General features: G+C 37.2%; 1 protein-coding gene across 5 annotated transcripts in view; it reads right to left on the bottom strand.

Moving 5' to 3' along the window:
* The window catches only part of LOC136877479 (protein nessun dorma), a 206,844-nt gene that overhangs the window by 67,934 nt on the left and 125,711 nt on the right, over positions 1–13,199 (bottom strand). For all 5 annotated transcript variants that reach the window (XM_067151559.2, XM_067151562.2, XM_067151558.2 and 2 more), the window contains exon 6: positions 7,315–7,470. In XM_067151559.2, coding sequence (XP_067007660.2) covers positions 7,315–7,470 — 156 coding nt within the window. The remainder of the gene's footprint in view (positions 1–7,314; positions 7,471–13,199) is intronic.

The raw sequence follows: 13,199 nt of genomic DNA, 5'->3' as shown, positions 1-13,199 counted from the left end.
TTAATAGATATATATTTATCGGAAACTGTAATAAGAGTTGAAACATGGTTGAGAAGTGATGTTATGGATACAGAAATGTTCTCATGGAACTGAAGTGATTATCATAGAGTCAGGAGGAACTGTAGGAGGGGAGGGAGGGATAGGGGGGTAATTCATATTGGTGATATAATAATTTGTAAGCTATGAAAAATATAAAGATGACAAACATGAAATTCTAGGTGTAAGACTTATCTCTAAAGATAATAGGCAAATTTGATTTTTTTAGATTAAAGGCCTGGAAAGGGTGGCACTGGTGCGGAATTATTTGAAAAGATAATCAGCTATGTGAGAAACGACACTGGAAGGAACATAACCACAGCAGGTGTTCTCAATTTACCAAATGTCAGTTAGGAAAGTGAAGCAAATGAGAGAAAGCATGACCAACAAATAGTAAATAAGTTAATCTGCGAAGTACAGCTGAAATAGAAAGTGGTGGAATCAACTTGTCACCTGTGTGTCATCAAGAAAGGACAGCTGAATTTCATTTTGGTCTTTAAAGTATAGTTTTCTTATTGTGAAAAATGAAGAAATAAGGACTGTGGACTCTGCAGAAATTTTTTATGTAACTTGAAGAAAATGTTAATTTGAATATGTTTGTAATATTTATTTTATGCAATTTAGAGAAACCTCAAGAATATTTGGGACTTGTGAACTTTTGAATATTTTTAACATTGCAAGAGTGATTAAGTGACCTTTGTATTTAAATTTCATTCAGTTGTGTTGTATTAGTATTGTGTATCAGTTAAATTGATTTCAAGAAGCCTCAAGAGAAAACATATTTAAAGATTGTAGATTTTTAATGTAATTGGAAGAAAACTGTAATACTGTGCATTGGCGAAATGCGTGTGGTACATAACTTTTGGATCAGTAGTTACTGCACGTGGAGAGATTAGGTGATGCAATTCCTCTTGCATCAGCAGGTTAGGAAATGACCATATATGGTCATGTAATTGGACTGGTCAGAATAACGACCTTTCTAATATGCAAAAAATGGGAATCTAGTGGAATTCAGTGTCCTATTGGTTAATTGTGATTTGTCCATTTCCGGCCTTCTGCCGGCTTTGCATGTGCAGCGCGTTTTGTTGGGTCTTTACCATCTGACCGTCCTCGCGAGCAGGTGTGCTCTAGGATTAGCTCCGTCGGGGCCTACAGCTTCTCACGGTAAACGCTAATTTTCTAATTCTTTCGTATTTACTTTAATTTAAATTCATTCTTATGTTTCGGCCTTTGTCACCTCTAACGTAACTTTCCGTGATAGTTTAAGAGTTTATTTGTGCGCCGGAGTTTCCTCTAGATTACCATGTTCACGGTAATTGAGTTTCTGTAGAGCGTCACTGTTAGGCTAATCCGTTACATGTTGTGTTCGGAGGCAAACCTTTTCTGGCTCAATGTTTTGTTATTACAGGTAAATGTAACATTCTCTCTTGAATAATGTATTGTATAAATTTTAATTCTTTCGAGGATGTCTTCCATTCACTTTGAGAATACTTTATGAAAATTAATTTTAGACTACTCTGCTATTTATTTGTGTCTGATTTGTAATTTTATCAGATTTGGCAATATTATGAGTTCGAGGTGGATGATCGTGAACCTTTCCTTCCCCATAACGTCATACATTCCCACAGACCTCAATACGGCTCCAACACATTCCACAATCCTTCCTTAGTTGTCGTTCATTAGACCTATATGTTTTCCCTTGCATATGATTTGATTTTGCTTATTAATAAGTTAACCGTGTTATTTCCAAGCTTAGATGTGAAACTGCCGCTTTGTTACTATTTCCCTATTTATTTTATTATTATTATTATTATTATTATTATTATTATTATTATTATTATGTGTTGACACTCATGGCCTAATTCATGTTATTCAATTCTTTATTTCTATCATTATTATTATTTTTCTACTTCGTATTGTTATTATTAGTATTCTTATTAGTTCATGTATGCACAAATATCTCCAATGGTGCTACACAACTAGAGGCAAGAATATTCCGAATGTAGTGCTGATAAAATATATGAGCTCTATGAACTCCATAGAGAATCTGAAGTAACAGATGGTATAAGTACTGATCATGAATGTTTTCATTGTAGTTGAAAATAAATGTGATAGAAAGGAAGGTTGTAAAAGTAAGACTATTAACCCAATGCGGATCACGGTGCAATAGATTAAGTCTTGCAGGAAGTGCCACAGTAGTTATGACTCAATATATTTTACTTCTTCTTCTTCTTCTACTATCGCTTTTACCACATCTGTGGGGCTGCGGGTGCGAACTGTGTTGCACACATGGATTTGGCCCTGTTTTACGGCCGGAAGCCCTTCCTAACGCCAACTCTATATGGAGGGATGTGATCACTATTGTGTATTTCCGTGATGGGTAGTGTAGTATGTTGTCTGAATATGAAGAGGGAAGTGTTGGGATAAACACAAACACCCAGCCCCCTAGACAAAAGAATTAATCAGACGCGATTAAAATCTCCAACCCAGCCGGGAATCTAACCCAGGACCCTCTGACCATTCAGCCAATGAATCAGACTCACAACTCAATTAACTGAACATCAAAATTCTGAGTGTCATATCTTTGCTTCCCTAAAGTCTTTGACCATAGATTCAAAAACCATACACTATCTGCCATCTATTGGCTATGTTAATGAAGCTTGCGCTTCTTCATATGCTCAGGGAAGCGCTGTAAACTTAGTTTCCGTATGTGAATGTCTACAGTTTTTGGGAATTAACTGCCAGCTGACAAACATGGCCGCTCACAGTCGTGCTGAAATAATATCAGACAGTGAGAAAGTGTTCGAAATGATGAATGATAAGTCAGGATTCTGATTTTTCCCCATATGAATGAAGAAGCTGATGACTATTTCCTTCCTAAAAATAGCATAATCGAGGGTGAAAGAATAAATGTAGTGACAAAGAAGAATTACAACCACCATCTGCAAAGAGGCGAAAAACTGGTATCATGTATATTTAATGGAACATAATTATCCGGAAACTCCTCTCTTTTCAGCCTGAGTACAAAAATGGACAGATGTAATTGTGAAAGGACTGAGTTGAGTTTTAAGAATTACGCTGACTGTCACATAAATACAAACATACGATACAAGTATAAGAATACCACTAATAGACTTTCTGCATTTTCTCGGGTCATGCTCTGTAAAAATTATAAAGCAGTTCTACAGTTCTTACATTTCAATAACAGTTCCAGTGTTCTCCCCAGAAAGAAATATGATACAATTTCTATTTAATCCCCTCAAACGGTTTAGGCGCTGGCTTTCTGACCCCAACGTGGCAGGTTCGATCCTGGCTCAGTCCGGTGGTATTTGAAGGTGCTCAAATATGTCAGCCTCGTGTCGGTAGATTTACTGGCACGTAAAAGAACTCCCGCGAGACTAAATTCCGGCACCTCGGCGTCTCCGAAGACCGAAAAAGTAGTTAGTGGGACGTAAAGCAAATAACATTATTATTATTATTAATCCCCTCAAGACATTAACAATATGAGACAAGTAAACATTAACTGCAGATGAACTATTTTAATGTTATCACGAACAAGACATAACAGAGTATTTTGAACTTCTAGTGTTTTACTGCTCGTTCATAACCATGTAACACTTGTGCTTCGGTTGCTGTGGAGTGCCATATGGATTTGCGACGTCATGCGAAATCGAGTGCTTGCATTTCTTGCTATTTATTTCTCTCTAGTGTTATATTTATGACTTTCGTCCTTTCCTACTCTCATCCCCTTAGTCGATTAGTAACTCGTTGATTGCCGTTCTCTAAAAATTCAAAATGAAAGAGGATAACACGTTTTCATAATAAATGCGTAAATAATGTGGCCTATATCAGTTGTTAACTCGTTAGAAATAATGGCTGAAGTAAAGGATCACTTAATCTTTAATGTTATATACTGAAATTAAGTAAGAATGTGATACACCTCAAGATATGGCAGAGTACACCAATGATTCAGAGGACAGTTTATATTTTCTCGCGTCTCGTTAAATTTCGGTAAGGGTATTCCCGTGTAAATTATAGCGAGAAGGTTATCACTTTTCTACTGGGCTTGATATATGTTTTCATGGTACATAAACGTCTAGTTAAATTTCGGAAAGGCTGTTCCCATGCAATTTTGTAGCGAGGAGGTTTTCATTTCTCTACGCGCGCTTGAAATAAGTATTCATGGTACAGATACGATTAGGGTAGGTGATGCAGTTCGAAGAAGGAAACTGGAACGTTTGCCACAGAGACCTCTGGAGTGATACTATAATTTTTCAGAATGAAATCAAACATACACTTTCACGTAGTATTGGATTTCAAAAAATAACTAACGACCAAGCCATAGTGTGGATATCACCCACGAAAACGAAAGTTTTAAACAAACCGATTGCTGTTTCATACCAATTTTTATGTGTATGGGGTTTTCCCTGACTTTTACGAAAAATCAGATACGTTTACTCCAGTGACCATCAAAAATGATTCTTTACATCCTGGGAATCATAAGAAGACTGCTTATTTCAGTATGGTTTCTCGAGCCTTCAATTTACCTTTATCTCATGCAGAAAGAGAAAAAGAATTACGATACATATGGAAGATAGCCATTATGAATGGGTTCAGTGTTAATACGAATTAATAAAATTATAAGTAAAATAAATTTTTTTTTTCTAGGGGGCTTTATGTCGCACCGACACAGATAGGTCTTATGGCGACGATGTGATAGGAAAGGCCTAGGAGTTGGAAGGAAGCGACCGTGGCCTTAATTAAGGTACAGCTCCAGCATTTGCCTGGTATGAAAATGGGAAACCACGGAAAACTATTTTCAGGGCTGCCGATAGTGGGATACGAACCTACTATCTCCCGGATGCAAGCTCATAGCCGCGCGCCTCTACGCGCACGGCCAACTCGCCCGGTAAGTAAAATAAAAAGAAAGGACAACACAAGATTAACACCAGAGAATTGCAAGTATTCAAAATACGTGAATTTTACATTCACAAACCCAGGGATTTTTCAAATCACAAAATTATTTAAGAACCACGACTGTCAAGTCTCATTTTCAACTAAGAACAATAATGGTCATATATTTTATAACCATAATAGTGTAAATTACAATAAAGAGGATTCCTTAGATTCAGGACTCTGTGAACTTAAGTGCGATCAATGCTTTGTCATGTACGTGGGGCAAACTGGTACGAGTTTTCAAACTAGATATCTCAAACATGTCAATGCCAACAGACATAAGAAGTATTCTGCAATGAGTGTCTATATGGGAGATACTGGTCACCAATATACTGACATAAATAAAAACTTGACCATTTAAAAAAAAAGTGAGCAAAGGGAACCTGATGAGCAATTACGAAAATATTTATATAGGTTTGGACCAAAGTATTAACGCAAACAAAAATAAGAATGATGTTCAAGAGAACAAAAATTTGTTATATGAACAGATACCATCGCTTTTATCATCACGAAAAATTAATAATTTGAAGTTACCTCCTCTAAAACAAACATCCCACTCTCCCGCTCCAACTATAGGCCGAGCTATTTCCCCTTCCCCCACTAATAGCACTGTTCCCCCTCCCGCCTACTGCCCCTAGCCAAGTTTCGCCGGGTGAAAGAAAACATAATTAAAACGTGCAGTAGCGTGGCGAGAAGCAAGTCAGAGCGAGGCTCAGTCCTGAACCAGCTATAGGAAGATTCACCAAATTTGATGGTAAACTTTTTCGTTACGCATTCGTGGCGGAATCCCTTTTCTTGAATTTCCGAGGGTTTTAAACCCACTCTTTTTTATCTCTCTTCCTTTCCAGATCTTGTCTGTTTAAAAAAGGAACATTTATTAGATTTAAGCCATGAATATGATGGTCTTGCAGCGCTGATCTTTGCCATACAACAGGCTATATCTAAAGGCTTCAGATTTCTTCTACCAGAATAGCTTAATTTTGAAAGAAATTTCCATACAAGTTAAAGTTTTAAAATGTTCTGATGTGGATTGGTCCCAATCCTATTCTGAGGCCAGAATTTCTGATGATGATGATGATGATGATGATGATGATGATGATGATGATGATGATGATGATTGTTTAAAGGGCCTAACATCGAAGGTCATCGGCTCGAGGCCGGAATTTCAATCTTCCTCATTCAACACACACAAACTACCAGATGCCAACAATGCTTGTAACATTTTCAAGTAAGGTCGTTCAAATTTAACACTGAAGAAAGATTGTTTGCAAGAAATTTTAAACTACTTTATTAAATAATGTGTATATTTTGTCTTTAGTGTTTTCTCAACAGTTCATAAGGAACTTCTATTTAAAATTACTAGACAGCAACAATGAACATTTGTATTCCATTACGAGACGTTATGGCTGGCATGTCATATTTCTATTTATATTTATAACTTGAACATTGAAGATAACAAAAGTTTTTGCACGAAGTGAGGACAATTTTGTGTAAATAATGTGCATATTATATCTTTAGCATATCTCAACTAGTTCTTAAAAAGGCATTGGGTTCTTCCAATTTTTCAATATCTGATCAATGAGTTTTGTAATTTACCACATGATTTTATGGCTGAAGAAGTCTCAAATAGAGATGAAACATGTCCCAAAATATGTTTCTATACTAAACAGTTTTCACTTGTAAAGTGATGTGTGTTGATTGAGTGGACCATAAACCTTACATTGTTCTTAATTTTAACTGTATCAATATGGATCTATATGTTGAAGTTCGTAAATTGTACTATGTGGTATGTTTCAAGCTGTCAGTGGAGAAATGGCATGGAAGAATATCAGCATACAAATAATTTTGAGTGGTGTTTACAAGTAGGCAAAAAAAAAAAAAGAAGAAGATAAAGTTAGAAATCTGAAGGACAAATTGGGGCAAATATTTCTTCACAGGAAGAGGATTAGAATTTTAAATAATTTTACCACAGAGAATGTTCAAATGTCCAAATTATTTGAAATTATATAAGAAAAGTCTAGGTAAACAACTGATAGCAAATCTGCTGTCTGGGTGACTGTCCTCAATGCAGATCTGTGGTGACTGAAGAACCTGTCCTTTAACAAACAGAAAGGTATATTTATTGTTTCACTCCAGTCGTGAATTAGATTAGTTTCCTTCATTTACCTGAACCATATTTAAGGCTGATTTGTCGAAGACATGTATGATAGCTAGTTGTCAATAGAATATTCTTCTGATAATACTATTTTCTGAAGTTAGTGTAAAAGTGTAATATAGCATTTTCAGTTAATGTAGAAATAGATGATATTCTGAATTACTTACTTTACAAAGGCATCTTCAGGAAGAAACTTCTTAGCCTCGAACAATGCGCCAAGGAGTTCATCATAAGGACCACCAGGCCAAATAAAGAATACTTCTTTAGAGACTTTTTCCTTTTGTTTTGCAATTGGATCAAGCTTCTTTTGAAGATAGAGCTTCCTAGAAAAGGATAAATAATACATTTAAACAATCTAGTATAATTAATAACTTACATCTTTGAAGAAAGGAAGGAAGGAAAACGTAGTAGTAGTAGTAGTAGTAGTAGTAGTAGTAGTATTAGTAGTAGCAGCAGCAGCAGCAGCAGCAGCAGCAGCAGCAGCAGTAGTAGAGGGACATCATTATATCTATTCGGGGGATTCTCATTCACCCGATCACCTGTGCTGCGAGCCGTCTCCCGCCAAGCACTTTGCCGTAAAGCGACCAGTGCTTATTTTCGTACTTTATGAAGGTATTATGTATATACAAATGCTTATGTAATTAAAATTGCATTGGTACAACACACCGAGCACTAAACACGTATACACTTGACTAAACTGAACCTTACGGTGATAAAGCACTCAGCAGACTGAAAAGGAGGGGAGCTTGTGGCGCCAAGAAGTGCATAACGGCAAATTGTTTGGTGGGAGACAGGCTCGCAACACAGGCAACCGGGTGAAGAATAATTCCCTGACTAGACAAAATAATGTCCCTGTTGTAGTAGTAGCAGCAGTAGTAATTTTCAATACCTTGATACTCAGGAAGATGGAAGAATGGAAGGAAAAAGAAATAGAGTAAGAGGACATGATAAACAAGGAGATCTTAAAAATTCACAGCTTGAAGAATATGAGTGGTATTGATACTGAACAATACTATTGTATATAAGCTCAACAGTTTCTTCTTATTTTATGACCACATAAGATCACTTTAGTCAGTCCGTCGTTCAGGTCTCTTTGAAGGGATTGTTCGGGCTTTGCGGTCTTCCCAGTACTTCTTCAGACGCTCCGATCTTCGTGCCCTTTCCTCAGTTGAAAATATGCATGTTATTGGTTTGTTTTGTGTAAAGGTAAAGCGGAGGTTTGTATTCTTGAGTTTTGTATTCAATTTTATCTTATTTGTGGTGTCTTCTGTTGTAAGGCCTATTTCCTTCAGATCCTCTCTTACTTCTCTCATCCATTTACATCATGTTGTGGTAATTTTTGAGACGAGATTGTGTTGTTTCAGAACTCTCGAATCCTGCATCTTCATGATATGTCCAAAGAATCCCAGTCTCCTCTTACGCATAGTATCTGTAATGGGTTCTAGCTCTTTGTACACGACTTTGTTAGGTATTAACCGCCACTGTCCATTCTTCTGGTATTTTTTGTTGATGCAGGTTCTTCCAATCCTCCTCTCAATTTTCTGAAGTCTGTCAGTCTTTGATTGTTTATTCAGGTGAAAAAGTGTTTCTGCTGCATATGTAGCTTCCGGTTTTATAACTGTGTTGTAGTGTTTTATTTTTGCATTTATTGATAGACATTTCTTTTTGTAGATATCCCTTGTTAATTTTTGTGCTTTAGCTAACCTATTTATTCTTGTTTGGATTGAGATTTTTTCATTTAGGTTATGTGTTATTATTTCTCCAAGATATTTAAATTGAGTTACTATTTTGATTTTATTACCATTTATGGTAACTTCTTTTAGATGTGTTGGTTTTTGGGGCATAATTTCTGTTTTTTCAAATGATATTTTGAGGCCAATTTTATTTGCAATGTTTTGAAGGTCTGATATCTGGGTTTTTGCTTCTTTTATGTTCACTGCTAGTAATGCTAAATCGTCAGTGAAACCCAGGCAATTTGTTTTGATTTTTAGGCCAATCTTTATTTTGGGGGGACATTTCCTAAACCATTCCCTCATTACCATTTCTAGAGCACAATTAAATAATAGTGGTGAGAGCCCATCTCCCTGCCGTAGTCCAGTTTTAATTTCAAATGTCTCTGATGTTTCACCCCTAAACTTCACTTTTGATTTGGTGTTAGTGAGAGTCAATTTTATCATGTTTATTAATTTGGGGTGTAGCCCAAGGTGTCTTAAAATTTTGAACAGAGATTCTCTATGGATGCAATTATAAGCTTTCGTGAAATCTACAAATGTTACCAGCATATCTCTATTTCTTCTCCTGTTATAGTCCATTATCAACTTAAGACTCATGATCTGATCAGGACAGCTCCTCCAGGGTCTGAAACCTCCTTGATATTCTCCTAGTTCTTTCTAAAGTTGTAAATTTATCCTATTAAGGATGATTATTGAAAATATTTTGTATGTCATGTCTAGCAGCGAGATTCCCCTGTAGTTATTTGGGTCGGTTTTGTCTCCTTTTTTGTGGAGTGGCTGAATGCGGGCTGTTGTCCAGTGTTCTAGTAGTTCTTCTTTAATCCAGATAGAGATAGGTTGTTGATGGAGGGCAACTTTTGCTGATGTTTCTGCATATTTCCAGATTTCCGCAAAGGTCTGATCTTCTCCTGGCGCTTTGTAGTTTTTTAATTTATTCAGAGCTTGGTAGACTTCCTTTATTATGGGGGATTGATGTTCTCTGGTGGTGTTTTTATCGGGGTGTTGGTGTCTAAATGAAGGAGTTCTGTAGGTTCCTCACAATTTAAAAGCTTGTTGAAATATTTAGCCAGAATTTCTGCATTGTCTTTATTATTATGAGCCAGCTTACCATTTTCATCCTTCATCAGCAGGGTCGGGGGTTCATATTTTTGGAGCTGCTTTCTGAAGGTTTTGTAGTAGTCCCTTGATTGAGTTTTATTGAATTGTTCTTCAATTAACTGCAGTGTGTCCTTATGATGTTGTCTTTTTATTCTTCTTAAGACTTGGGTAGTTTCTTTTCTCTGTTTTACTAGATTTTGATAGGATATTTCTGTTTTTTGAGATTCTTTTCTCCATTGTTTCATCATTCACTGTTGTTTTTTACGTGGTTTAATTGGAGCCAGGTCTTCTGCAATTTGTTTAAGGTTGTGTACTAAGTCTAAGTTTATCTGTGATTTTTATTTGTTCAGTTGCTTTCTGGTAATTTTTGTTGTTGATTAGCTGGGTAGGATCTATTTTTCTTTTAGTTTTAAGGGCTTGCTTTTGTTGTCTCCTCTGGGTAGTGAGTTTAATTTTAATTTTAACTACGTAGTGATTTGAACCTGTGTCTATTCCTCGGAGGACTTTGACCTTATAGATCTCTTTGTGGTGGTATTTGTCCATGCAGATGTGATCCAGTTGCCATTCTCCTTTAGTGTAGTCAGGGTGTTTCCATGTTTTGAGTTTTTGAGGTTTCCTCTTAAAACATATAGATTTTGAGATTATATTATGGTTTCTACACAGGTCAACTAGTCTCTCTCCATTTTTGTTTGTTTTCTTGTGTGCTGGCCATTTTCCGATGATGTCACGGTATTTTCTTTCTCTGCCTAGTTGAGCGTTGAAGTCGCCTATGGTGTTTGGGGATGTTATCTATGGTCTGGTCCAATAGGTCCCAAAATTCTTCTGTTCCTCATGGTCTTTTGAGGAATTGTTTTTATCATTAGTGGGAGCATGGGCATTTATTATAGTATAGATTTTATTAGATGCCTTTAAGGTGAGCGTTAAGAGTCGTAGAGACTCAGATTTGAATTCTTGAACCGAGTTTATTATTTTAAGGCTGACCAAAAATCCTATTCCAAATTGTGGGACATTCTTCATCATTCTCTTCCCAGGTATACCTTTATAAAGTCTGTAACCTTGAGATTCCAAGGTATCCAAGGCCCAACACTTTATTACATAAATTTTTAATTAATACTGTCAATTTGTCATAAGCAGCACATTTTAAAATGGTTGCAAGGAATTGCAGCCACATTCATAAGCTTGTAAATAACAGGTAGCATGAAATATGGTGTTGCGTAAGAAGAAAACCTGTAAAAACTGAAAAGAAAAAAAAAAAAAAAAAAAAAGAAAAAAACAGTGTGCCTTTATATGTAAAAGTACCTTGTATAAGCAACTTGCAATTTGGAAAATAAATGGGTTTTAAAGAACTATGAGTTTCTGGGTTTATTTTAGTAAGACAGAAATTTAGTTTTAAGATGATGTACTGTATTTTATTACACTTTAAAATAATAAACTATAAGTGCAATGATCCTACGCAAGGTAACACACATGTCAATGTGAGTGCAGATCAAATAGCACACCAACTTTTGCTTAATGGAAAACCAAAGCTTTCCATGAAAGTAGGGAAGAATCCTATAGTCAGACAACCAGACGAGAGCAATGAGTTATCTAAGCATTTCACACTAACTGAACTGGAATTAGCTCTCAGTAAGTGTAAGATTGGGAAGTCAGCAGGACTCGATGACCTTCGAATGGAACAAATTAAGAACTTTGGTCCTACTGCGAAGTGCTGGTTGGTAGAACTCATGAATAACTGCATTCAGTCTTCCATGATACCTAAAATATGGAGGAAGGCTAGGGTCATAGCCATTTTAAAACCAGGCAAAGATAAAAATGACCCTAGGAGCTACAGGCCAATCTCCTTATTATGCCATCTTTTTAAGATTCTGGAGAGACTAATCTTCAATAGGTTGACTGATAAAATTGAGCCACTTCTGATTCCACAGCAAGCTGGATTCAGGAGAGGGAAAAGCTGCACATCGCAGGTGTTGAAATTAAGTCAACACATAGAAGATGGCTTTGAAAGCCGGAAAATCACAGGAGCTGCATTTATAGATCTCTCGGCAGCATATGATACTGTTAATCACCGAATTCTCCTTGGAAAGGTATACAACATGACAAAGGACTTCCATCTGACTTGTGCCATTAGAAACCTACTTCAAAATCGAAGTTTCTTCGTTGAGTTCCAGGGAAAAAGAAGCAGGTGGAGGATACAGAAGAACGGACTACCTCAGGGAAGCGTGTTGGCACCAATGCTTTTCAATATTTACACAAATGATCAGCCTCTTCCTGCCGGGACGAATAGTTTCATCTATGCTGATGATTGTGTCATCACATCTCAGGGGGATAACTTCGAGGCGATTGAACAAACGTTGTCCACAGCTCTAGACACTCTTGCTGGCTATTACAAGAAGAATCAACTAACACCAAACCCAACTAAGACGCAAACCTGTGTTTTTCATCTAAACAACAGAGAAGCTTCCCGAACTCTGAAGGTCAATTGGCAAGGCATAGCATTACAACACAATCCTACCCCAAAGTACCTCGGAGTCACTCTGGATCGTGCCTTAACCTACAGAAAACATTGTTTGAACATCAAGCAGAAAGTGGCTGCTAGAAACAATATTGTGTGGAAGCTAACTGGAACATCTTGGGGAGCACAACCAGACACAGTGAGGACATCTGCCCTTTCGCTCTGCTATTCCGCAGCTGAATACGCATGCCCGGTGTGGTACAAATCTTGCCATACCAAAGCAGTTGATGTAGCACTCAACGAAACCTGCCGCATTATTACTGGATGTTTGAGACCTACACCTTTGGAAAAAGTGTATTGCCTTGCAGGGATAGCACCTCCCGATATTCGCCGTGAAGTGGCAGCCAAGAAAGAAAAGAGAAAGGTGTTGACATCGGAAGCCCACCCTTTGTTTGGATATGAGCCACCACGCCAGCGGCTTAAGTCTAGGAAAAGCTTCTTGAGAGTAACCGAAACACTTGCAGGAACAGCGCAGCAAGCAAGAATTCAAGAATGGCGCGTCAGGAGTCAACATACGAGGATCAGTCAATGGATGACCCCAAAAGAGGAACTCCCTCCTGGCCATGTCACAGATTGGGTGAATTGGAGAGCACTGAACAGACTGCGCTCTGGTGTTACGCGGTGCAGGGTAAACCAGAAGAAATGGGGTTTCGAAGTGGACAGTACCTTGTGTGTATGTGGAGAAGAGCAGACCACAGCCCATTTGCTG

The sequence above is a fragment of the Anabrus simplex genome, chromosome 7 (assembly GCF_040414725.1).
Source record: "Anabrus simplex isolate iqAnaSimp1 chromosome 7, ASM4041472v1, whole genome shotgun sequence".
Classification (NCBI taxonomy): domain Eukaryota; kingdom Metazoa; phylum Arthropoda; class Insecta; order Orthoptera; family Tettigoniidae; genus Anabrus; species Anabrus simplex.
Note: the sequence above shows the minus strand (reverse complement) of the source record. Positions and strands in the feature narration are given on the sequence as shown.